At 43.6% G+C, this 27,997-nt stretch overlaps 1 protein-coding gene and 1 long non-coding RNA gene across 3 annotated transcripts in view; one reads left to right on the plus strand and one right to left on the minus strand.

The window, feature by feature from the left end:
- Positions 1-7,856: 7,856 nt before the first annotated feature.
- The window catches only part of LOC147844949 (NLR family CARD domain-containing protein 3-like), a 41,831-nt gene continuing 21,690 nt past the window's right edge, over positions 7,857-27,997 (minus strand). The window contains exons 6-11 of one of the 2 annotated variants that reach the window (XM_087248478.2): positions 26,088-27,867; positions 15,709-15,882; positions 13,076-13,249; positions 10,772-10,945; positions 9,535-9,581; positions 7,857-8,976 (exon numbers count right to left, since the gene is read on the minus strand). In XM_087248478.2, the coding sequence (XP_087104604.1) occupies positions 8,450-8,976; positions 9,535-9,581; positions 10,772-10,945; positions 13,076-13,249; positions 15,709-15,882; positions 26,088-27,867 (2,876 nt within the window). In that variant the 3' untranslated portion in view covers positions 7,857-8,449. Of the gene's footprint in view, positions 8,977-9,534; positions 9,582-10,771; positions 10,946-13,075; positions 13,250-15,708; positions 15,883-24,593; positions 25,344-25,793; positions 27,868-27,997 lie in introns of those variants that run through there. The other variant, XR_015942531.1, reaches the window with a different exon arrangement.
- On the plus strand, positions 14,973-26,050 carry LOC141381776 (uncharacterized). The gene is made up of 3 exons (XR_015943029.1): positions 14,973-15,932; positions 17,038-17,777; positions 24,509-26,050. It is a non-coding gene; the product is annotated as an uncharacterized LOC141381776 (long non-coding RNA).

Below are 27,997 nucleotides of genomic sequence, written 5' to 3' on the forward strand. Positions count from 1 at the left end.
AGTAGGATAGATCTTAGACAATTTTAAATTTGTAAAATGTAACCAGTGAAGTATTTTAAATTGAATAAGGGCATGTCTGGTACAGTGTGATGATGAATGTACTTTATTTAAAATACCATCCCATTCTAAGTCTGTGAAGTCTCTGCTCAAGTCGAGCTGCCAGGAGGTTTTAATATGTTCTAGACTTTGAGGATCAATTGTAAAAATTAAAGAGTATATATGAGAAATTAGTCCTTTACTTTCGGGTTTTAAGTCTAATATTGCATCAATTACTGAGGCAGCAGGTAATTCAGGAAAAGATTTAAATTTTGACTTAACAAAGCTTCGTATTTGCAGAAATCTAAAAAATTGTTTTTGGGCAGAGAAAAATTATGAGCAAGCTCTTCAAAGGAGCAAAAAATATTATTAATAAATAAATCTTTCAGGCATTTATTCCCCTTCTCCTCCCACACCCGGAATGCAGAGTCTGTACAAGATGGGGCAAATAAGCAGTTAGAGGCAATGGGACCTGCAATTGAGAGAGCCTGAAAGCCAAAATGCTTTCTTAACTGTGACCAAATTTTTAATGTATGTACAACTATTGGATTAAAAGAAGTCATATAATTATTTTCTGAAATTGGAAGTGATGCACATATCAAAGATTTTAGAGAAGTTCAGGAACAAGCTCTTTCACCCTGTACCCACAGTGGAATTGACTCTGGGTCCCAAGAAGATACCCAGAACAAAATTTTTGGAATGTTGCTCTCCCAGTAGTAAAACAAAAAATTTGGCAGTGCCATGCCTCCTTGGGATTTATTCCTCTGGAGGAGTGATTTTCTAATACGAGGTGATTTACCTCCCCATATAAAATGGCTTATCAATTTATCTATGTTACAGAAAAACTGTTTTCTTATGAATATGGGTATATTTGAAAAAAGGTATAAAAACCGTGGGAGAACGTTCGAGGTTACTAAAGTAACCCTTCGTTCCCCGAGGAGGGGAACGGAAGCACTATAAGTGGATTTGATTGTAAAATCCACGCATTGGGAAGGTTCGGTTCAGAAGCTACTCGTCTGAAAGAGTATTGAACGGGCCAATTAAGAATGAATTGGCAGCGCAAGCCTGCGCAGGTGAGCGGCATAAGCAATCAACTGAGTATATAAGCTCACCTGGCGCCAGCAGACGCTATCCTTTTAAAGCTGAAGAGACTTTCAACAGCTAAGGGACAGTCATTATGGCGACGGAGTATAGTGCTTCCGTTCCCCTCCTCGGGGAACGAAGGGTTACTTTAGTAACCTCGAACGTTCCCCTTCGGGGGGAACTTTAGCACTATAAGTGGATTTGATTGTAAAATCCACGCATTGGGAGCCCATTGAAAGCGCCATAATGACTGCACCTTACCAACACCCCCGATGAGGAGATAGTCAAGCAAGCGTGACGCACCCACATCATGGGGGGCGCGGTCCTCCAACGTGTCCCTGGCCCTAATTTATCCTACTTCAACAGAAGTTTTACGGATTTATATATATTTTTTGGGAAGTCGTGAGCATCTAGATAATTCTAGGAAAATACGACAGTACGTTGGGAAGCGTGCAATCCCGATAGGGAGGACGCTGCGGAGGCCATCCGTTACCCAAGGGGGGATAGATGGCAGAATTTACATATGGACTAGCCCTAAAAAGGGGGAGTACGCATAGCAAAAGAGTGGTTAGCGGGGAGGGAAGACACGGGTCCGCCCAGGGGGGGGACTTAACCGTGGCGGAATAAGCATATGGGATCGCCTAGTGGGGATCACGCATAGCAGGCACCTTTACCCAAAACGCGGGCTGACCAGCGGGCAGACCTACAACGTAGTGGGCCAGCAAGTGACTCCTCCGCTGAGTCAGTGCTGGGGGCCACGGAGGAATCTGCAGGGCTCACCTGACGGGGAACTTTACTGACAGATAAAAAGGCGCATGTATCTCCGTGTTAGGGAAAATGGCGCAGCAAGCGTGTTTCAACACCCTACCGAATTGTTTCCTCAATCACCAAGGGTTACCTAATACCCTTGAGGAAACCGGCTCCACTCGCAGATTGTAAAACCTTGCAAATGTGTTGGGTGTCACCCAGCCCGCAGCTCTACAGATGTCTGTTAGAGGGGCGCCGCGTGCCCGCGCTCGAGAGGATGCGAAGCTCCGAGTGGAGTGCGCACGCGCTCTCGGGGGACGCGGCTCATCTCGGCTCTGATAGTGAAAGAAAGGCATCCACAATCTAGTGGGAACTTATTTCGGTACGGCACTTCCCTGCTGCCGACCGCTATAACAGACGAAGAGCTGCTCAGATGATCTAAACTCTGAGTGCGGTCCGGATAATACGCAAAACGCGAACTGGACAATAAAAAGGGCTGGGTCTGCCTCCTCCGAGGGCAGCGCTTGCAGGCTCACTACCTCGTATTAAAACGGAGTGGTAGGAACCTTGGGCACATATCGCGGGCGGGGTCTCAGGACGTGAGAGAAGCCAGCTCAATTACAGGCACGAGTCACTGACCGAAAAATGCCTCCGGGTCCCCGACCCTCTAATCGATATCAACGCGACCAGCAGAGCTGTCTTCAGGGACAGAAAGATACTGAGTCGAGGATCGAAGGGATCTGACGTGGCTTGTGTAGCGAGGGCGAGATCCTAAGAGGGCATGAGAGGGGGCGGGGTGGATTAATTCGCTTAACGCCCCTGAGGAACCGGATGATGAGGTTATGCGTTCCCACGGTGCTGCCAGCCACCGCGTTATGAGAGCGGAGATGGCAGCCACGTAACCTTGAGTGTGGAGGGCGACAGCCTGCTCTCCAACTTCTCTCGGCGTAAAGAAAGCACAACGCTGATCTGGCAAATTACGGGGGTCTTCTCAGCGAGAGACACACCATTCAGTGAATAGACTCCACGTCAGGGCATAGGCGAGCTCGGGGAGGGGGCTCTAGCCCGAGTGACGGTATTAGCCACCGCAATCGGAGGTTACCTAAGTCTTCCTCGCGTCTAAAAATCTCCAAAGATCGGCGAGGGTGCCAGGTGGTGCCCTGTCCCTGAGAGAGTAGGTGCTCTCTCGAAGGGACTGCCAGGGGAGGGCTATCGCGAGGGAGAGCTCTGACATCCAGGTCCGGTTGAGCCAGAGGGGCGCAACCAGCAACCTGTTCCTCGTCCTCCCTGACCTTGCACAGTAACTGCGCGAGCAGGCTCACTGGGGGAAACGCGTATTTGCGTGTGCCCCGAGGCCAGCTGTAAGCCAGTGCATCCGTGCCGAGAGCACTCGCTCAGGGAAAGAACAACTGGCAATGAGCGATCTCGGGGGAAGCAACAGATCAATCTGGGCTTCCCCGAATCGCGCCCATATCAGCTGAACAGACTCGGGGTGGAGTCTCCATTCTCCAGGACGCAAGGCTGCCGTGAGAGCGCATCGGCTGCACGGTTGAGCTTGCCTGAATATGAATGGCGTACAGCGATTTCAGCCGCGGATGACTCCAGAGGAGCAGACGGCGGGCGAGCTGAGACATGCGGCGAGAGCGCATACCCCCTATACGGCTGATATACGCCACCGCCGCCGTACTGTCCGTCCTGACCAGCACGTGTTGCCGCTCCAGCACCGGAAAAAAAACGGTGGAGAGCGAGGAACACTGCCAACAGCTCCAGGCGATATGCCAATGCAACTGGGTACCTTTCCACAGGTCCGCAGCCGCATGCCCGCAACGCACAGCCCCCCAGCCCGTGTTGGAAACGTCTGCTGAAACGACAACAAGACTGGACGCCTGTTCTAGAGACACCCAGGCCTGTAGGAACGAGGGGTCGCTCCAAGGGCTGAGGGCGCGGCGACACAGCGCAGTAACAGAGACTCGGTGTGCGCGCGCGTGCCATGCGCGTCTGGGGACTCGATCGTGAAGCCAGTGCTGAAGTGGTCTCATATAGAATAATCCGAGCGGCATGAAGCGGCTGCCATATGCCCCAGGAGCCTCTGAAATAGTTTCAGTGGGACCACTATTCTACTGTCGAGCTCTCTCAGACAGTACAGCATCAGCTGAGCGCGCTCTCCGGAGAGGCGCGCTGCCATGGTGACCGAGTCCAGCTCCAGCCCGAGAGAAGAGATCCTCTGCACGGGGGAGAGTTTGCTCTTTTCTCGGTTGACCTGAAACCCCCACAGGTGGAAGTGCCAGAGCACTTTGTCTCTGTGCATAATCAACTGCTCCGAGAGAGGGCAAAAATCAGCCAGTCGTAAAAAATTGAGTATGCAGATGCCCGCGAGCCGAGGGGGCGCTGAGGCACCCTCCGCGGGCTTGGTGAGGACCCGCGGAGACAGAGAGCCCGAAGGGGAGGGCTTTGTATTGCCAAGCTCGACCTTCAAACGCAAACCGCAGAAACTGACGGTGGCGAGGAAGAGTGGAGACATGGAAATACGCGTCCATCAGGTCTAATGCTGCAGACCAACCCAGAGGACGAACGCACCGGAGGATGCGCTTCTGCGTGAGCATTCTGAACGGCAGCTTGTGCAGGCAGCGGTTCAAAACGTGCAGATCTAGGATTGGCCGTGACCCACCGCTCTTTTTGGGCACGATGAAGTGTGGGCTGTAAAACCCGCTCTCCATCTCGGCTGGAGGGAGCGGCTCGATTGCATCCTTCGCCAAGAGGACAGCAATCTCCTCTCGCAAGACCGGGGCGGACAGGGGGCTGACCCTGGTGAATACACACCCACGACTTGGGGGGCCGTTTCGCGAACTGAATCGCATAGCCGAGTCTGATTGTGCGTATGAGCCACCGCGAAGAGCTGGCCCGCGCTAACCAGGCAGGCAGAGCTCCCGCTAATGGACTCATCGCTACAATCGCTGACGTACCAGCAGTGGGGCAGCGCGGAGTGGGTGTGCTGATCCGGGAAGCTCGCGGGTCCCACGGAAAAGCTGGAGGTGAGATATTTGCTCTCACTCCGAACCCGAGCTCCGGAGGGGAGGCTCGAGGGGTGGGAGAAAGGAGACCGTCCTCCCAGCGCTCGTGAGCCACTGGCGAAACGCACCGAATCTGCAAGCTAGAAAGCATAGCGTCCCAGACTGGCAGATTTCGGGCTGTCACATCTGGGGAAGTGAAAAGTGCCCTTTCATAATGTTTTCATGGCAGTAAAAAGTGCCATTGGAAATGGGGCCCCGCCCTCCAGCGGGGAAAGAGCAAGTTCCCTCTTCTCCAGATGGCCTGTCCCAGGGACGCTTCGTGGTCCGTTGCCAGACTTAGCGGCGTTCTGGGCAGGGGGGCTGCCTGCTTCCGAGGTGCCCGACGCGCTCGCTTCGCCAGAGGCGTGTGCGGGGGCGGAGCAGCTCTCGTAGGCGGGCGCCTTCGGCAAAGAGCAGGTATGAATGGCACGGCGGGCGGAGCGGGCTACGGACTGCCGATAAGACATCACCCACCAACTGCTCTCTCACCGCCTTGAATTCCTGGGTGAATTCACAGACGGTGTCGCCGAACATGGCTTGGAATATGGGGAAAGTCAAGAAAGCGGACTTTGTCGACTTTGCGCATATCAGCCAGGGGTGGCGCTCCTGGATCACTAATGTGGACATCGTCCTCCCCAACGCACACGCAGCGGACTCAGTAGTCCGAAGAGCTAAGTCGGCGGCGGTGCGAAGCTCGTAAGCCTGGGTTGGACCCACCCTCGTGCAGCTCGGCCAGCGCCTGCGCTAGGTAGCGCTGGTAGGTGGCTATCGCATGCAAGGCGGAAGCAGCCTGGCCCGCAGCTATGTAAGCTCTAGCTCCGAGGGAGGTAGATAACTTACAGGCTTTGGATGGGAGACGAGGCGGACCCCGCCAAGAGGCGCCGCGCGGATTTACCGCCATCGCGCACTCAACCTGAGGAATCGCCACATACCCCCTGGCTGTTCCACCGTCAAGAGTGGTTAGGGTGGAGGGATACGCAGCACGAGCAGAAAAAAAGTGCTTTACAAGACCGCGTGAGCCTACTGTGCACCTCCGGGAAGAAGGGAACGCCCCTCTAGTCGGTCCGGCCGCGGAGCTGGGGGATAAACCATCTCCAACCCACGGCCGAAGCAGCCCGGGAAAGCACGGCTAACATGTCAGTTTCAGGATCCGTAGTGACAGCGCTCACCAGCCTGAAGGGGGCGAGCGGGTCTGGATCATCATCGGACAATGAAAGCCCACCCTCCGATGCCGCGGTGGACGTCTGGTCTCCGGTGTCATCGGGCGTAAGGGCTACCATCTGTTAGACGGATCGCTTCCCCCGCCCGAAGCTTGGATGGAGCGCTTAGAGGAGCGGGAGGTCCGCGGGCCCGTGGGCGACGGATTATCTCTCGCTGAAACCCTCAGATCTGCCCGAGTGCCCGCTGCAGAGCAGGGGACAACTGGGGTGGTTCGCCCTTTTGCAAAGGCTAGCCGCGATCTTTACTGCGCAACAGTCATGGCATCGCAATGACGACATGAACTGCCCGCGAGCAGCGCATTAACATGCTAGACCCCCCAGACATGCAACGCAGTACTCGTGCCCATCATCCGAGGACAGGAAACCACCGCATCTAGAAACGCACAGTCGGAGCGCCGTCCTGAAAAGGACGTGCTGCACGACTGTGTTGCTCTTTCTGTGAAGTTTGCAACTTTATACGCACCGCTCTGGAGGACCGGACCCAAAGAACGCCAGGCAAGGGAGAAACCCAGCTCGACCGTCTGCCGCTGCGTGTACACACTCTGGACCGGGAGAATGCTCTCGTTCGCTCAGAATCGCTGGTCACAGCAGGAGGAACCCTCATCGACTCGATCAGAAAGTCTCTGAAGCGAAAAGGATGGCGTTTGCTCGCTCCAGGTGTGCTTATATGCTGGGATAATTGGCAATGAAGTACACCTGTGAAAGCTTATGCTGCCAATTCATTGCATTCATTGGCCCGTTCAATACTCTTTCAGACAAGCGGCTTCTGAACCGAATCCTCCCATTTCGTGGATTCAATCAATCCACTCTATGGCACTGAAGTTCCCCAACCGAAGGGGAAACAGCATTTCATGCTTTCACAAGTGTGCTAGATTGACACCTTTATTTACGGTCTTAAGCAATTTTCTTCAAATTTTTCAGCGAATGTTTCTCAATGAAAGTTTTTTCTATGTGGTTTTAAGTATTTAAAAGGCCGAAAACATCAGTGTCAGTTGTTTAATTTTATTTTTGGACAAGCTAAAATGGCAATTTATAATAGGAGAAAGGAAAAGATTGATCATGGCCTGTGTAATGATTTATGTGTAATATTTAGGAATTCTGTTAAATCAAGAGTCTTAATAGATTTGAATTATTATAAAGCCATGAATGATCTGGCAAAGTTTAATCTAATTTGCTGTCTAAAAGGGGATTTGTGTGCAATCACTAAAGATGAACTATGCTTTTATTTGTAAAGTTTTGTTTTAATATTTAATAATTGTGTAAAAGTGTAGCTGAAATATATTGAAATAAAAGTGATTTGAACCTCTCTCTGTCTCAAACACACACACTAGAGCTGCACGATTTTGGCTAAAATGAGAATCACGATTTTTTATCTAAAATAAAGATCAGGATTTTCTCAGGATTCTGTAGTAAAATAAAGGTTAATATGAGTGGGACTTTAGATTTGTTCTGGTCATTAATGCTGATGATAATTCTGATGTTGAATTTTGTGTTTGAGATATGTGCTTACAATCTGTCATTTTCTGCTTAAAATCTGATTTAGGTGAATACAGAACACTGGGCGGGTATTTTTACATTTCGCCGGGTTTTGGATACTGTTTGGGCTGGAATCGGTCAGCTACATCTAGCAACACTGTGTGCTCTTTCCGTTTCATTTTCACTGCTAAGACTTTCACTTCGCGCGCGGCTCCCAAATGATCACTCTGTGCCACAAACTGAATATTATTTACAACTTTATTAGCTTATGCAGGATCTGTTCACTAAAGTAGACTTCATTCTCTCTCTCTCACTCACACACACACACTCTCTTTCTCTCTCTTACACACACACACACACACACACACACACTCAAAGTAACAAAAAATCTCTCTCACACACACCGTCTCACACACACACACACACACACTGTCACACACACAATCTCTCTCACAGACTCACGCTCTCTCACACACACTCTCTTGCACACACAGATACACACTAACACACACTCTCACACACACACACACACACACGCACACACACACTCTGTCTCTCCCTCGCACACACACACACACACAACAATTAACACATGCACAGACACAAAAACACGTACACAACAGTGAACATACACGCACACACACAAACACACACACTCTGTCTCTCTCTCTCTCACACACACACACACACACACACACACATACACACACACACACAACAGTAAACAAATGCACAGGCACAGACACAAACACACGTACACAACAGTGAACAGACACACACACACACACACACTGCTGCTGACTGCTCCTGCAGAGGATTCTGGGTAAATCTCAGTCTTCAGCTCAGTTTCACTGATGATCCAGGATAAACAGCAAACCCAGCACAGAGCGGCTCAGTGAATGTGGTCTGGACTGAGTGGATGAGGCTCATTGTGTCTCTATAGATGTTGTAGAAGATCAGAGTTCCTGCACTGTGATCCACAAACACTCCTATTCTCCTGCTGAGCGCCTCCACTGGGAGAGCAGTGTGTGTGTTATTGTGTATGAATGTGAAACTGGAGGAATCACAGAACAAACTCCAGGACTGATCATTAAATCCAAACACACACTCAGCACCTCTTCCCTTCCTCATGATGCTCTTATATGACACTGATATACACACACCACAATCTCCACTCCAGTCAATCTCCCAGTAACAGCGTCCACACACACTCTCTCTGCACAACACCTGACGATGAACATCAAATCTGTGTGGATGATCAGGATACGGCTGATTCTCTCTCACACTCTTCACCTCTCTGTTCTCCTCAGACAGAATGAGTTGAGTGTGTGCTGTGTTTGGATCCAGAGTGAGGAAACAGACATCTGAACACAAGAACACACACATTTACAACCACAGCTGTGTGTGTGTGTGTGTGTGTGTGTGTGTGTGTGTGTGTGTGTGTGCGTGTTTGTGACAGAGGGAGTGTGTGTGAGTATGTGTGTGTGCGTGCGTGTGTGTGAGAGAGAGAGAGATGGAGTGTTTGTGTGTCCATGTGTTCACTGCTGTGTGTGCGTGTACGTATATGTGTGTGTGTGTGTGTGTGTGTGTGTGTGTGTGTGAGAGAGAGAGGGAGTGTGTTTGTGTGTAAGAGAGGAAGTGCGTGTGTGTGTGTGTGTGTGTGTGTGTGTGTGATTGTGTATGAGTGTGTGCATGTGTTCACTGCTCTGTGTGTTTGTGTGTCTGTGTATGAGTGAGTGTGTGTGTGAGAGAGAGAGAGAGAGAGACAGTGTGTTTATGTTTGTGTGTGTGTAAGCGAGGGAGTGTTTGCGTGCTTGTGTGTGTGTGCACACATGTGTTTACCGCTCTGTGTGTGTGTGTGTGTGTGTGTGTGTGTGTCTGATTGTGTGAGTGTGTGCATGCGTGTGTGTGTGTAGTCATACATTTGCGTTGTCCTGCTGTAATCCTTGTGTGTCCTCCATGATCCAGACTGTAAACACACACAGATTCACATTCAGTCAGTACACAAACATCAGCTTATAACACACACACACACACACACACACACACACACACACACACACACGCACGCGCGCGCGCACACACACACACACACACGCACACACACACACACACACACAATAAGAGATGTGGAGTGTGTGCTGAATGCTGGATTGTGATTGGCTGATCTCAGTGCATTAATAACTGCAGTAAAACAACATGAGTGTGTGTGGAGCTGTCAAATCAGCTTCTGAATGACACACAGAGCTTTTAGATCAGATGTGGAAACAGAAAACAGAATGGAAACACAGAAACAGACAGATATAAAGACTGAAGGATTCATTCAATGATCAATTGACAAAAGCGCAGCACAATAATAAAGCAGAATTCAGTGTTAAATGACTTGAAATATGATGGAGATCTTCATCTTCTGTCAAATGCCTCTTCATCATCTCTAAACATTGCTAAGATGGAGAGCAGTGAATCCAGACCAATCTGCAGTCCTCCTCGCCCTTTGGAAGCTTCGTGGGTTTGTGTTCTGTTTATTGTTCATAATACTTCAGTTATAAAGGATTAGTTTAGGAGTTTTTTGTAATTTGCTTTATTTGAGTTTGTTCAACATGTGATTGTCACTGGACTATATCAGAACCAGCATCACTGTCTGCTGATCACTTTTATTGCCTGATATTTTGTGTTCATGTTAGTTTAGAAGCAGAAAAGAGCCAGATTACAAGATATGTGAGATATTTGCCAGAAACATCTTTGTTATGTCCACATTGTGAATGTAAATTGATATTGTTTATTTTCTTCCTGTTTATAGTTTTACTCGGCCATTATTAAAGTGTGATAAAGGACATTCTGTGTCAGTGAAGTTAATGAGGGAGAGTTTAACCTGCTGTTAGAGGATATACAGGACGTATTTGGAGAACAGTATACACACATTTCTGACCTGATACTGTACAGTTCTTCAGCAGAAATGTAGAGAACAAGTTTCACTGCTCAACTACAAAGCTGAAACTGTACAGTGTTAATATGAGATATAATATCACGCTTAATGTGAGAACTGCCCCAGTGCACTGACATATTTAACAGCTTTGATTAATATCTGGACACTAGAAGAGCAGTGAAGTATCAAAGTATCTGTATTCACAATAAAAAAGGCAGTGCTGCTCCACATACTTGAGTTTGTCCAGTGTGTAGTTTGGATCCTCCAGTTGTTCAGAGAGCAGCTTGACTCCTGAATCTCCTGGATGATTGTAGCTCAGATCCAGCTCTCTCAGGTGTGAGGGGTTTGAAGTCAGAGCTGAAGACAGAAAACCACAGCCTTCCTCTGTCACCATACAGCCAGACAATCTACAAACACAGCAATAGTCCACATCACACAGTTGGACAATCACACATCTCTTTGTGTTGTGAAGATGCTGACTGCTGTTTCTGCTCATGTCAACAGCAGTGATGAACACACACATCCTGATCAGCTCTCCTTATTGATCGAGCCCTCGCATCAGCAAACACACACACTCACACACTCAACAAGGACTCGACATCACCTGTAAAAGTGTGTACAGAGCAAAGACACGTTACACTGGTTATTATATATATGTTTAGTTATTTTATTGTAGTTGAACCTGGTAAAGTTTTCAAACAGTGAACTAAGACTGCAACTATTAGTGAAATCTATATTAAAGCTCTTCAAATATGATTTAGATTTACAGTAATTGTTTTTCATGTTTAAATCTGATTTATTCTTGTGTTTAAAGCGTTTGTCATTCCTCTACTTCAGTGTCTCAGACTCATTCAGAAATGATTATTAAATGCTGGATTAATGCACAAGAGAGTTTGGCGAACACGTTTTACACCATTTCAAATATATATTATATGTGCGGCTGTATAAGTCACATACAGCGCTCAGCATAATGGAGGACAGCCCATTCTGAAAACCAAGACTTTCCTCCATTTCTCAGTCAATATAGGCAGTGTATTCTGCTGCATTTAAACAGGACACATTTATTAAACAGATTTATTTAGGACAATCATATTTTAGTCACCAAACATATTCAGAAATTGTAAGATAACACAATAAAACTTAAGCTAAATAGTGCAAAAAAGAATATTGCAAAATCCAAAAATTCCAGCTAATTTTTTTTTTTTATTGTTTTGCTTCTCTTGATTTTTCCTCTGTTTAATTTTGTATTTAATATTTTTCTATAACACATAAATTTGTCTGTACTAGTTTTTACACCGTTATCATGAGTTATTTTGTTAGATGAGCTCCAGATTTGGCTAATCTATTGAATATGCACAAATATAATATTGTAGAGCTTCCTATTAAAATATGAATGTAAAAGAGAGATTAGTGAGGGCTGTACTTATATATGCTGAGCACTGTATATTGTTCACCCAGAGTGTTTACATGGTCACACAGCAGTAACACAACAAGCATTGAGTTTGGGCTAGCTTCTGCAGATGGACATTGCTGTACACTGCCCTTGATGGGTGAGTGGGGGAGTGTCTGTTGTCTCTCAGGTGTGAATTATTCATGAGCATTGTCACTCACACATACAGCTGAGATCACCCAAAACACACTTAACAAAATGTAGATCATTGTAATGTTTTCTCTGAATGAGAGAACAGAATAATTTTACATGATTGTGCAGTAAATATTCTAGTCTACAAGTTTGCTTACTCTAAAGTCTTGTTCAGGCACATTCAGTCTGGTTTATGGATCTTATTTCAGCTACATTTTTTCTCTAAAACCTACTAACCACACAATATATTTATTTCTAAAACACAAGCGTGTGCATCAATATTTTCCACATATTATTGTAGCTCAGTTTGTGCTGAATACAAATAAAACACATGTTGGCCAGTTTTGTTGGTAATTATTGTTGGTAATATTTCCGCAAGATGAGCATGTCGCAGTTAAGCTGAATTAATTCATGCCTCCTCCTGAAGTGACGAGCGATGCATTAAACACTGTTTTCCAGCCGCAGCCGCGCTTCATTCTAGAAATGTATAGTTTGTCTAAAGCAGGAATACAATCAGTCAGCGCAGTCGCCCCTCCAGAGTAAAAACCACATTTTGTCTCTGCCGGTTTTGTTTACCTGCGGGAGTTCACTGGCATTTTCCCGCACATAAATTCTAACCAATCAATAAGTAGTTTAGGAAACATGTTCAACAACATCTGGCCAATGAGAGATGTGGATTTTGTCAGATGACTGCATTTTGATTTGTTTCAACTGGTTCAGACCAAAGCCAGCAGTGTGGAGTGAAAACAACCCAAAGACGACAGAAAATACAACAATGCATCATTTATTGCCCTTGGTCCAGACTAAATAAAGCGATCTACAGATGTGAAATCCCACTTAGTTTTCTCCAAAACCTACTAACCACACATAATATTTATTTCTAAAACACAAGCATGTACATCATTATTTATTTTACTGTCTGACTGTAGTAATTGTAGAGTGGAGAATCATTTACCTCAGTGTGTCCAGTTTACAGTGTCGACTCTTCAGTCCATCAGAGAGAAGCTTCACTCCTGAATCCTGCAGGTCATTGTTACTCAGGTCCAGCTCTCTCAGCACACAGTTTGAGGATTGTAGAGCTGAAGACAAACTCTCACAGCACTGAACAGTGAGATTACAGCTCTGTAGTCTGTGTAGAGGACAAGCACAATATTGATTGAATATTGTTTATCTGGTGTGTTTAATAGTCTGAGGACATCTGACTGTAGCAGAGATGGCAAAAGTACACACATCCGTTACTTAAGTAGAAGTACAGATACTCAAGTTTAAAATGACTCTGGTAAAAGTAGAAGAACTGACTACACTTTTGTATATTGATTAAAAGTAAAGAAGTACTGTCTCAAACATGTACAAAAGTAAAAAAGTAAAAAGTAGCCATTTCAACCGGTCCAAAGACATGGGGTGTAGGTGAATAATGGGTAACTAAATAGGCAGTAGTGTATAAGTGTGTGTGTAAATGTGTGTTTCCTAGTACTTGGTTGCAGCCGGAAGGGTATCTGCTGTGTAAAACATATGCTGGAATAATTGGCGGTTCATTCTGCTGTGGCTACCCCTGATAAATCAGGGACTAAGATGAAGGATAGTGAGTGAGATAGGTAGGTAACTAGTCCTCTCATACTATTGATACAATATTATAAACTAACCTACATTTACAATTTGTATGTTAAATGTTTGTTGCCAATTTTCTGAAAGTATCCAAGCAGCATCACGGCCTGTAATACTGTACAACATTGCTCATAAAGTCGGCTCATGTATCATCATCCTGACACAAACTCACAGCGTTCAGCATCAAGTTTTGTGGCCGTTATCAAAAACATCAGCTGCTATTCACGTTCATACACTCTAATAATAATTCTGTAGGCCTGTCTGTCTTTATAAATAATGTTTATATATATATATATATACATACACAGGGAAATACTTTTTAAAATAGTTTTTGTTTATTATTATTTTAATAAACAAACAAACTGATAACAATAATTTTCTGTAGCATCTTTAAAAGTTGCATCTCAAAGCACTTTTCAAAATAAAGTGAAACAGATGCATATATAACAGAAATAAAGAAAATAAATAACGAAAACACAGAGAACATGTAAACTCCACACAGAAACCACACATGTAAGAACAGTATCCATCTGAAAATGCAGGATTGCAATTATTCAGCAAAGCCTTTATTAACAAGGTAAAATACTAGTATTTTTGACCAGTCTGGTGAACAGTTTAAAGCCATTAAATCTTTAAAAGGGCTTAAAATAGTTAAAATCCTCTTTGCAATGTCAGTGTACAGCAATAGTTTACAGCAGTGTTGATTTACTGTTATAGTTGGTGCTACAGTGCACGGTGCTCAGCTATAGCACTGAGTAAATAAGTAGAGCAATGACCAAGCAGTAATCTCCCACTCTCCCTCATGAAGCTAACACAGAAGTACCTGAAACTGCAATTCATGGTAACCCCGCTACTCATGGCTCCTTAAAGAGCAGATTTCTATTGAGCCCACTGTTAAAATGGCCAACTTTACAGCAGAATAAATGTGTTTTGGTTCATATGGCTAATATTAGCCTTCATGATAACTGTGAGGGGGGTGATGTTTCTTATGACTCATCTGTTTTTCTTTATTTATTTATTATCCTTTATATTAAGTCTGCATAATTAAGGGCATGGCCACTTGAGTGACAGCTAGGTCTCGCTGGTCGCTGTCTCCTCACCTCAGCTGATTCCGGCTGATTAGCCGCTGAACTCGATGTATTTTTGTGTTGTTTAAGCGGCTTTACACAGTCAGTTGTCTTTTGGAATTGTCTCCTACAAGAATCAGATGATATGGCATGCTGTGTGCACTTCACTAACCGTTCATGTGGCCTCCGTTTCCCAGGTGAGTGAAATGATATACTTATATAGTATCTCTATAAATGTATTTGTTTTGTATAAGATCATTCATCATTTAAATGCTCTTTAGAGCTGTAATGTGCTCCAGAATCTGTCAGATTGATTAGCTGCAGGCTCTAGATCAGTCATCTGAAGTGTTGTCATACAGTGTTATGCTGGAGTTCATCAATAGTCTTGTCTTCTTGTGTGAGGTCTTGTGTCCTTAATTTGTCCTTTGTTTATATGGTGCACCCTTGTTCAACACTTTGGTATACACTTGTTGTCTTTAAAAGCGCTTTATAAATAAACATTGTCTTGACTTGACATTGAATTATTAATCCTGTTTGCTTTTTGAGCACTGTTGAGCGAGTTCTTAAACACCTGTGATTGGTCATTGTGTTCCTCTACAGAGATGATGACGCTGATGACTGCGCTGATCCCAGCTGACCCATGACAGACGCAGTGGAGAAAACTCGTTCTACAGACAGCCTGGATCCACAAGTATCACCGATAGCTTACATTTAAATAGATTTGTCTTTTTTATTCAGAGTCAACACATAGATATAATCATATAATCATTATCAATGTGCAGAAACGAATAAAATCACATCCCTGCAATTTTTTTTTTATTATCCTTCTGCCAATTTACCTGAAAGGGGCTCCAAATTTGGTAACACAATATGAAACTGTCTGACTGTAGTTATTGTAGAGTGGAGAATCATTTACCTCAGTGTCTCCAGTTTACAGTGTTGACTCTTCAGTCCATCAGAGAGAAGCTTCACTCCTGAATCCTGCAGGTCATTGTTACTCAGGTCCAGCTCTCTCAGCACACAGTTTGAGGATTGTAGAGCTGAAGACAAACTCTCACAGGACCGAACAGTAAGATAACAGCCCTGTAGCCTGTGTAGAGGACAAACACAATATGTTGTAAAGATACTCCTAATACTCCTGTAAAGAAGTTTATAAAGATAAAGAAAAAAAGTGAAAAAGAGAGCGATGCAGAGATGGCTTCTTCAATGGTGTCTTTACTATGAATGAATTTTTAAAGCATAAGACTATAACAAAAACTCAACACATAACAGTGCTATTGCTTTCCTGTGATCACATAATGTAGACATGAATGAGTTCACACACACTAATTCAGAATAAAGGAAATACGTAAATATTATCAAAAAGTTATTTGCTAAACTCTCTCTTTCTATGCAGTTCAACAAGCACACATTCTCATAAATTGAAAAGGCTATTAAAAATGCACACATAAACTCCAAATATATATATATATATATAACATTGTCATGACATTAAATCTAGGATGTCAACATGTTAAACCCTGCAAACTGCTAAATATCCAGTATCTGATATACTTCATTAGAAAGAAAAGGCATCAACAGGGTTCATTTGTTTAACCATTATGTATAACTCAGGCACTGTAAACATCAATTATCTACACGTATCTGTTTAGAAGAACTTACAAACATGTAACAACATTACAATTTTAAACACACAAACTGTGTTGGCATACAGTACTGGTATTTGGTCACGTGTAGCGGCTAACACGCTAATCGCAAGGCACTCATATTAACGTGTTCCAGATATGCTACCCTCGTGACACTCAAGTCGAAAAAAACGATCTGCAATTCTGCATTCAACCCATCAATCATTAATGTCACCCTACACAGTGTTTATACATAAACGAAAGAATGTTACGTGCATCTTAATTAACATTAACCTGTAAAGAAGTTTATAAAGATAAAGAAAAAAAAGGTGAAAAAGAGAGCGGTCCAGAGATGGCTTCTTCAATGGTGTCTTTACTATGAATAAAGCACATCACGGCCGCGTCACCCACTGAAGCGCGTGGTGACGTCATGACGCAGACATGGCAAACGAAAATAATTAATTCAATAAATGCACATAGCATCTTTCTCTATGTATAAATATGCAATTAAACACTTTTCACCAGTATTATAGAAATATCCATTTTATAAAATAGATCTCAATTAAAATATACCCTTAACATGAGTTACAGCTGTTCACCTGTTATTCTATATATCACAGAAGCACATCTGACTGTAGTGACTGGTTTAACTTCACTAATTAGTGAGCACATCTGCTGAGTTTAGCATTTAATAGTTTTAATGTCTATAAAACACAATTAAATGGCTTCATTTAGATGTTCCAATAGCCCAACTCTTTATTAAACTCCTAACACAGGTTTTTTAAAATTCATCCTTCATCTCAGATAACAAACTCACAAAAGATCAGTGTTGCCAGATGGAGCTGACTGATTCCAGCCCAAAAGCTAATGAAACCCGCCCAATCAATGCTGCAAAAGATATGAGAATGTTTCATATGACTCACACATGCTTATTCTGAATATATGTGAAGGACACTTGTCAGATGATATTTTAGAGAGCAGGCGTGAGCTTCAGCTGTGTCCTCTGCATCATTTTCTGTCTGATTCAGGCTCACACTGATACGGCTAACAGCTACTCTGACTGATAGCACAAAAGCGCGTGCTTGTAGAGCCGTGACACTTTTCCTGGTGACGTGAAATCGATTGACAAATCACAGCACAATACATTAGCTGACCAATCAGAGCGGACTCATTCATTTCAGACTGGAAAAAAAAAAAAAAAAAAAACATCAGTGTGATCATTTAACTCTCACTAGAAAGGACTTTTGGGGTGCTGTTTCATTTTATAGCTGACTTTTGTGCAATTTCCGTTAATAGACAATGTAATTTACTGGCTGTTTCTTATGAGATAGTTCTCCTAAACATTTACTCTCCATTAAGGGTTGTTAGGTCCCATGTGGGACCTGTTTGTATGTGTGTTTGTTATTTGCAGATTCTGCGTGATGATTGCAGATTGGTGGGTGGGTCATCCCACCTGAGACTCATCGTCTGTGGTTTATAAGGAGTCCGGCATTCTGTCTGAGAGAGCTCGTTTAGCCGGACGTCTCTGCTTGGCGCTTTTGATTTATTTTTGTGTTTGGATCATGAGCTCAGTACACTTCCATACACATGCTTTTCACTACTGACTTTCACCTTACAGACTTTGATTGCTTTAAATACTTTTGTTAATTATACGTTTTGTTAATAAATCATTTCTCTTTTCAATTTACCTGGTCCATATTGTCTCTCTAATGTTGCAACTTTGAGCCGGTTGTAACATATGGGGGCTCGTCTTATTGAGAGGCATGCGGACCGGTAATTGTTAAGGAGAATCAGGTGCATGTTTTGGCAGAGCAGAGCGTTCGTTTGGCTTCGGACAGGTAAGTTCGGCTCATAATGGCTGTTTCTCAGTTCCAAGAACGCAGAAAATGGACTTGCGTTCTTGTGGAGACCGGTCTTGCAAGGTGTCCTCGGAAGAACGAACTCAGGAGACCGCGAGGGCAGAGAACGCGTCCTTTGAGAAATGGGATGCTGCGTTCTTCCTGATGGTCATGTGACCTTCACGCGTTTTAAATGGAAATTATTTAAACATTACAGAATTCATACAACGATTTATTGTTTCCCCCCTCTTCAAAATATATACTTTGCATAAAAACATTATAAATATACTCAACACAATATAAATAAAACAAATTTTAATACGAATTTCATCAAACAAACACCCTTAATGTGTTTATTCCTTTATTAAGATGTTCATGTTAATGTTTACTTTCACCGTTTCATTTAGGTAACTCCTGAGGTAAATAAGTGATATCTCTGAACTTTAATAATAAATCGAAATAAAATGCAGCGCTTCCCACCTCCAGTCGCAATGACTTCTGGGACTTCCAGAGCGAGCTCGCTGCTGAAGTCTGCATCGGTGCGTCCTCGATATCAAGAACACATCAGGGAAGTTTCACGCGTCCTCCGTACTTGCGGTCTTGAGTATTGGAACTGAACTTAGGCAGCTGATGATGACGTTGCACGAGAACACGAGGACGCAAGACCGCTGAAGAACGCATATTGAGAAACAGCCAATATGTTTTGTAAATCCCCGGAAAGGTTATTTTTTTTTATTTATTTTTTTTGGTGTTTTCCTGGGTTAAGTGCACGGCCGTGGTTGCATTTCTGAGCTGACAGTTCAGCTGTGCACCAGCGGTATTAGCTGCTTAAAGAGGCTTGACTCTTGGGAAAACACAGAAGAGTTAATTAAGTTTAGTTAGTGGGAAATGTGGGTTAGTTAGGGGGATATTTGATTATGAGCCGATTGCTTATGTCCGAAGTTTAGATGTAAGTCGTAAGTATTTATTAGTACTGCATTTGGGTAAGTTTATTCTTTGGGATGATTTCGTTGGAAGATTTAGTTAGTTCTCCATCAGAGGAGAAGTTAAATTTGTGTTCGAAGCAACAGCTGTGGGATGTTGTTGATAACTATAAATTACCGGGAATTGATAAGCGTTTGCGAAAAAATGAATTGAGAGCTTTGATTAAGAGCGCATTAGTTGATTGTGGCGTGTTAATTCCGCTATCTGAGACTGCTGATGAGGGAATGGGTAAGTTTGATTTTTCGGAGAGTAATTTATCGTTTGAACAGCGAAAATAATTATTAGAGGTGAGACAGGCTCATGAAAAAGAAATGTACAAGCAGGCAACGGAGCGCAATCGAGAACTAAAAGAAAAGGAGGTTGAATTGGCGAGATTACAGGCAGAGGAGTTGGTAAAACAGCGTGAAATCGAATATGAGAAACTTAAACATGATCAAAAATTAGAATTAGATCGACAAGCTAGAGATTACCAGTTACAAATGGAACGATTAAAAATCATGGCTGATGGGAGACCCTTAGCAGACGGCGTCGGGGAACGAAATCGAGCAGGTGACTTGGTAAGCAATTTAAAGTTGCTACGAAAATTTAATGAAAAAGATCCTGAAGTTTTCTTTTCTTTATTTGAAAGTGTAGCTGATGAACGAGGTTGGCCAAGCGCTGACCGTACAATTATGTTGCAGTCAGTACTTGTGGGAAGAGCTCAAGAGGCTTATACTGCGCTTTCAGTGGAAGATCGTTGAAATTATGAAAAGGTAAAATCTGCAGTTCTTAAAGCGTTTGAATTAGTTCCTGAGGCGTATCGCATACGTTTTCGTACTTAAAAAAAAAATGACAGACAAACTCATGTTGAAGTCCTTCGTGAATTGGCTACACATTTTGATCGCTGGTGTTCCACCTCTAATGTGCGCACTTTTGAGGGGTTGCGGAAATTGATCCTTACTGAACAGCTCAAGAATATTATTCCCGAAAACATTGCCACTTATATTAATGAGAATAAGCCAGCAACTGCGAGTGAGGCTGCCGTGTTAGCCGATGATTTTGTGGTAACGCATAAAAGATGGGTGAGTGATTTATCGAATGAATAGGGGTAGGAATTATCCTATTGATGAACCGAGATCGAATATTCGAAAACCTGAGTTTACAGCAGAGAAAATGTTACATGTACCATCAAGACCCATTCCTGATTCTGTGTGCAGGTATTGTTTTGAGGAGGGGCATTGGAAAAAAGAATGCCCTGTCCTAAAAAATAAGCATAAAGGTTCAAAGTCGCAAAATAGCTCATCTGTTTTACTTGCTGATACTGTTTACCCTGAACTTCGTTTTGAAGGGGATTCGTTTTTTGTTGAATCATGTAAAAGGCCTGAGTTAAATCCGAGTTATATTCCGTTTGTTACAGAGGGATTCGTTTTATTGCCGGGACGGAGTGAAAATGTACCCGTTAAGATCTTGCATGACATGGGAGCTTCTGAATCTTTTATTTTAAATTCTGTTTTGCCTTTTTCCACCGAGTCTGGGTTGGGGAAGAATGTGCTGGTGCAAGGCATCACTCTTACTTGTACGGCTGTTCCTTTACACAGAGTGGTACTGCGTTCTGAGCTTGTGAATGGTGAGGTCACTATGGGTGTGCGTCCATCACTGCCAGTGGGTGGAGTAGACGTGATCTTGGGTAACAACCTAGCGGGAGAGCGCGTGTGGCCAGACGCATCTCCTTTACCCATTGTCATTACGCCGCCTGTATCTGATTTTGTTGCGGGGGATTCCCATATTTTTCCATCATGTGCCGTGACTCGTTCTAAATTAAAATTAGATGAATCTGTGCAGGGCGATTTTAATGCAACTCCTCTGAAAAAGTGTAATTTGCCTGGTCTGTCTCTTCTTCCTACATTTTCTAGTGCAGAGCTTATAGCTGCGCAGCAGGAGGATGTTACGTTGTCTCCACTGTTCGATGCTATTTTGCCCCCTGAAGAGGCGCACAGTGCAGCAGCTGGGTATTTGTTACAAGACGGGATGTTACTGCAAAAATGGATGTCTTCTAGTGAGATTTGTGGAGGTGAGCTAGTAGTACAGATTGTGGTGCCCACAAAAATGCGCATGGCTGTTCTAGAAGTAGCGCATGGTCCCATTGGAGGTCATCTAGGTGTTAAAAAAAACTTATAATCGAATACTGCTACATTTTTATTGACCTTTGTTAAAGAGGGATGTCTCTAAATTCATTAAAACGTGCCATGTATGTCAAATGACAGGAAAGCCCAATCAGTCACTTAAACCTGCTCCGCTGTGTCCCATACCAGTGATGGCGCAGCCTTTTGAGCATTTATTAATTGACTGTGTGGGACCTTTACCACCTTCAAGATCGGGAAGCAAATTTTTATTGACTGTTATGTGTCAAAATACCCGATACCCTGCTGCGTTTCCGTTACGAAAGATTACTACGAAAGCTGTAGTTAAAGCTCTCTCCCAGCTCATTGCCATTTTTGGTATACCGCGAATCATTCAAAGTGATCAAGGAACAAATTTTTCCTCTAAAATGTTTGCTGAGATCTTGAAACAACTGCGAGTGCGTCATCAGCAGTCAAGTGCGTACCATCCCCAAAGTCAGGGCGCGCTGGAGCGTTTCCATCAGTCATTAAAGAGTTTGCTGCGTGCGTATTGCACTGAATTGATCGGACTGGGAGGAGGGATTACCGTGGCTTCTTTTGGCAGCTAGAGAGGTAATCCAGTCTAGTTTAGGCTTCAGCCCAAATGATTTGGTATTTGCACATAAAATTCGGGGCCCGTTAGCACTGTTAAAAGATTGTTTAAAGGGGGAGGAGCCGCCGAGAAGTCTTTTGGACTACGTTAATGGGTTTAGGAGGAGATTGGTCCTTGCGGGTCAGACAGCGCGAGAGAATTTAGAGAAGAAACAGGAAAAAATGAAGCAGTTATTTGATCGTAATTCTAAAGTCCGTGAGTTTTCTCCTGGGGATCAGGTGCTTGCGCTGTTGCCTTTGCCTGCTTCACCTTTCCGAGCTAAATTTTCAGGCCCTTATATAGTTACTCGCCGCATATCTGAGTTAAATTATTTTATTTCAACCCCAGATCGAAAGAAGAGTGAGCAGTTGTGCCACGTAAATTTGTTAAAACCATATTATTCCCGTGATCAGACTGATTGTAAAACATCTGCTGTGTTAACTGTTTCTCAGACAGATGAAATTGTACAGGAGATGGATGAAGATGAGGCTCCAACTGATTGTGTGCTGCAACCGAGGTTATCCAATACAGAGACGCTTCTTAATTTAGAGAATTTAATGCGCCATCTAAATATTTCTCAGAAGGGAGAATTAATAAAGCTGATACACGAATTTCCAGATTTGTTTGGTGATGTTCCATCTCGCACCCATTTGATCGAACATGATGTGGATGTTGGTGACGCAACACCTGTTCGTCAGCGTTTTTACCGAGCGCCACGGGTAAAGCAACAGGCGTTAGAGGCTGAAGTTCAGTATTTGCTTGATAATAACTTGGCAAAACCATCTTGTTCTAGTTGGGCTTCACCTTGTTTATTGGTAAAAAAATCTGATAATTCATATCGATTTCGTACAGATTATCGAAAGATAAATGAGATCACTAAACCTGATGCTTTTCCACTTTCCAGAGTCGAAGACTGCGTGGATCAAGTAGGGGCTGCTAAATTCGTAAGTAAATTCGACCTGTTAAAGGGTTATTATCAAATTTCGTTAACACCTCGAGTGCAAGAGATCACTGCGAAACGCTTCGGCAACGTTTCAAAGATTAATGAATCGGGTTGTGTCAGGACTTTCGGGTTGTGCAGTCTATTTAGACGACGTAGTTGTTTGTAGCGATACATGGGAACAACATCTAGAGCGTGTTCGTGCTTTATTTTTGCGGTTATTGGAGGCGAAACTCACAGTAAATTTGGCAAAGTGCGAGTTTGCCAAGGCTACTGTGTTCTATTTGGGAAGGGAAGTCGGACATGGTTACGTGCGTCCCTTGAAAGAGAAGGTGCGGAAAAATTGAGGGGTTCCCCATCCCATCTACAAAAAAGGATTTAATGCGTTTTTTGGGAATGGCGGGCTATTATCGAGGGTTTTGCCCAAATTTTTCTTCTGTAGTAGCCCCATTAACAAGTCTATTAAAAGCGTCTGTTCCATTCGTTTGGTCCTCTGGTTGCCAGCAAGCATTTAACAATGTTAAACTTCTGCTTTCCTCAAATCCAGTTCTTGTTGCACCGCAGTTTGACAAGCCATTTATGATTCAGGTGGATGCGAGTCAGATTGGGGCAGGTGCAGTTCTTTTGCAAACTGGTTTGGATGGTGTGGACCACCCAGTTTGTTATTTCTCAAGGAAATTTAACTCCTATCAGGTAAACTACTCTGTTATTGAGAAAGAGACACTTGCTTTAATATAGACACTCCAATATTTTGAAGTTTATTTGGGAGGTGGTTCTCAAGTTGTTGTTTTTTCAGATCATAATCCGTTAACTTTTCAACATACACTGGAAAATCCCAGTCAGAGATTGATGCGGTGGGTTTTGTTTTTACAACCCTACAATTTGTTAATTAAACACATAAGGGGTACGGACAATGTGTTTGCTGACTGTTTGTCTCGAGCTCATTCTGAGTGATGTGACTGAGTGGGTAAGTTTCTTGTTTGGTGGTAGTCTTGTTGTGTCTCTTCTTTTTCTTAAATGCTTTCAGGATCCGGTTTCCTGGAGGAGAGGAGATGGGGCAGGAGTATGCCAAACTGTAGCTTTACTTTATACCGTTTCATCCTAAGAATTTAAGCAGTACTAATGTTTAAAGAGAACCAAATAGGGAAAAAATAGATTGAACATTGAAGAGAAATTATTGGTATTTGTGGCATTTATATATTTCTTTTTTTAGGGGGGGAGATGTTAGGTCCCATGTGGGACCTGTTTGTATGTGTGTTTGTTATTTGCAGATTCTGCGTGATGATTGCAGATTGGTGGGTGGGTCATCCCACCTGAGACTCATTGTGTGTGGTTTGTGTGAGTCCGGCATTCTGTCTGAGAGAGCTCGATTAGCCGGACGTCTCTGCTTGGCGCTTTTGATTTATTTTTGTGTTTGGATCATGAGCTCAGTACACTTCCATACACATGCTTTTCACTACTGACTTTCACCTATACTGACTTTGATTGCTTTAAATACTTTTGTTAATTATACGTTTTGTTAATAAATCATTTCTCTTTTCAATTTACCTGGTCCGTATTGTCTCTCTAATGTTGCAACTGTGAGCTGGTTGTAACAAGGGTGCTTTCACACTTGGTTCAATTGCCTGGACCGTACCCAAGTTCGATTATCCGCCCTTGCCACCTCCTCCGTTGGTTTGTGTTCACGCTGTCTTTTTTCCTTCTGAACCAGGTACGCTTGCGTCATCGAGCTGCAGTTTTGTTTACGGCCATTTCTAAGTGACGGTGATGCAAGCAAGCGACTCACATCATGGTCATTCTGCTTTTACTGAGTCGTTTGGTTTTGGATATACAGTAAGCGACTTGCGTCTATCTGCCGCAAACATATTATAAACATTCAGAACATCACACAGTGTCTGCAGGAGCTGTTTTTGGAGGAGACAAGCAAACATCACTGAGTATCACTGTGTTTGCCCTGTCTCAGTCACACTTGTCACCAAGATACGAAACGTGACACACACATACACGAACGAATGTTATGACAACGATAGTTTGTTGTACAGTTGGCGGTTCACTTCCGTTATTTGGTACGATTGCATTCACATCAGAAGTGAACTGTACCAGAATTCGCATGAACCGTACCCCAGACCACCTCTTTCAGGCGGACTCGGGTACGGTTCACGGGTGCGCATCCGAGTTCATAAAACATGTTCACACTAGCTAAATGTACTGTACTATGACGTCAAACAAACCCAGGTGTGGACTGAAAGTGCTAGTGTGAAAGCACCCTAAAGCAGGTCGCACACCAGAAGGGCCGCGACACGGCGCGCACATGCCAGTATAAAGTATTACACACCAGACGCGCACATTCACATAATATTTAACATGAAACTGGTCAGATGGCGTTCTGTGGCGCAGCTGAAATATAAACTGCGTCCTGAGTCGTGGCTGGGCGCTGCCGACAGCCGCCGACTTGCGGCGCCGGTGTGTACCCTGATAGAAACCTATGTTTAGAATTTTAAAATGCATGGCGCTACGCGACGCCGAGTGACTCTTCTGGTGTGCGACCTGCTGAAATTATTTATATCCAGTAGATTACGTGGAGTCTGCACTACCTTTATGATGTGACATGGTTAGACTTTTGATTCTAGAGACACATTTGACTGTACAGAGCCGTTTTGACACAACAGCATGGAGATCTTTAATCATCTAATCACTGAAATTACCAAGTTGTCTAGAAGTGGCTTAGTCAACTTGGATTAGTGAGCAATTTGCAACCAGAATATTTAAGTATTAGCTAACTCAACATCCTCTGACTAACTTTAGGATGTTGACATACTGTCTGTGACAAGACACGCAAAACCTGGACTGTGAAAGTCTGAGCGATGTTTTATCCCTAGTGAACGCATAACTAAAGAGAATTGGAACAGATATAGATCAAAATTCTAAATTAAGTCATAAATGATGAATGTGATCCGTTCTTACAATTAGAAATACAGGCTAAATTTTAGTATCACTTAAAATTGGAGTCAGATTAAATTCAGAGCTAAAAAACTAATTTAAATAAATTCTAATAAATAAAATGTTTTTCAGAAGCACTAGAAAAGGCTTACATGCATTTAACTTTTGACCACGCTGTTAGTTTCATCATTGGGCTAATAGATGGACTTCTGCAGATAAAAGAAACACTTTGACTTACAGAGCTCTTTTGGAGGTTTTGACGACTGCTGATAGTCTGATGAGACACTCGTCTGATCTCTGAAATTTCTGAAGCTCAAACTCCTCCAGCTCCTCCTCTGAGGTCAACAACACAAAGACCAGAGCAGACCACTGGGCAGGTGAAAGGTCAGCAGATGACAGATGTCCACTACTGAGGTGAGACTGAATCTCTTTCAGCAGAGTTTGGTCGTTCAGTTCATTCAGACAGTAGAACAGATTGATGGATCTCTCTGGAGACAGATTCCCTTCAAGTTTCTGCTTGATGTAGGCAATTATTTCCTCTTTGCTCTGGTCTCTGTCATCCTGCTGTGTCAACAGGCCTCCTAAGAGTTGTCGACTGGACTGGAGTGACAGACCAAGAAGGAAGCGAAGGTAAAGGTCCAGATGTCCATTCTCACTTTCCAGAGCCCTGTCCACTGCACCCTTCAGCAAATCAGTTATGCCTATATTTCTGCTAATCTGTATGATAAACAATCCATGCTTCTTGTCGCTGCCTAGAATCAGATGTTGATAAAGGGCTGCAATGAACTCCTGAATGCTCAAGTGAAGAAAGCAGTACATGGTACCAAGAATGATTCCCGTCTCCTCCTTAAAGATCTGAGTACACATGCCTGAGTACACCGATGCCTTATAGACGTCAATGCCACAGTCTGTCAGATCGCTCTCATAGAAGATCACATTGTTTCTTTCCAGCTGCTGGAAGGCCAGTTTCCCCAGTGAAAGGATGAGGTTTGGATCCCAGGAGACATCTGGTGTGTTTTCTCCATCATACTTTCTTCTGCTCTGCTGGATCTGAAAGCGGAGAAAGTGTGTGTACATCTGTGTCAGAGTCTTGGGAGATTCCTGCAGTGTTTCAGCATGAGCCCTGTGTTTCAGTTTCAGTATGTTCTGGAGAACAGTGGCTGAAATCCAGCAGAAGACTGGGATGTGGCACATAATAAAGAGACTCTTTGACTGTTTAATGTGATCAATGATTTCTCTGGCCTGATTCTGATCTGTGAGTCTCTTTCTGAAGTACTCCTCCTTTTGGGCATCATTGAATCCTCGTATCTCTGTCAGCCGGTCGATACAGTCAGCAGGAATCTTACTGGCAGCTGCTGGTCTGCTGGTGATCCAGATGAGAGCAGAAGGAAGCAGATTTCCCTTGATGAGGTTCGTCAGGAGAACATCCAGAGAAACTACTGAAGATACATCACGACACGTCTCATTACCAGCAAAGTTCAGAGGAAGACGACATTCATCCAATCCATCAAGGATGAACAGGACTTTGAATCGTGTGCTTCTTGTAAGGTTTAGTCCTTTAGTCTCTGGGAAAAACTGAGTTATGAGGTCTTTTAAACTTTGTCTTTCATTCTCCTTTAAGTTCATCTCTCTGAATGGAAGAGGAAATATGAAGCTGATGTCTTGATTTTCTTTCCCTTCAGCCCAATCCAGAACAAACTTTTGCACAGAGACTGATTTCCCGATGCCAGCAACTCCTTTTGTCAGGACAGTTCTGATCTGCTCGTCTTGTTCAGCTGCTTCAAACAAATGTTTGCATTCAACCTGTATCTCTAGTGACTGATGACGTCTGGAAGCAGCTTCAATCTGTCTGATCTCATGTTCAGTGTTGACCTGTTCACTCGCACCCTGAGTGATATAGAGATCTGTGTAGATCTTATTCAGAAGTGTGGAGTCTCCTTGCTGAGCAATTCCTTCAAACACACTTTGATATTTCTTCTTCAGACTACATTTAAACTCATTAATGAAGAACAGCTCATCTAAACAGGAGCAAAGAAACAGAGAGATTTAGTCTTGACTTATTTGTAACTTACAGTCTGACAGATCGCCATGAGTAGGGCCAGACTGAACTAAGACATTTTTTTTGCTATTTCTGAGGAGAATTTTGTA

This window comes from Danio rerio, chromosome 4 (assembly GCF_052040795.2).
Source record: "Danio rerio strain M-AB ecotype USA chromosome 4, GRCz13ab, whole genome shotgun sequence".
NCBI lineage: Eukaryota > Metazoa > Chordata > Actinopteri > Cypriniformes > Danionidae > Danio > Danio rerio.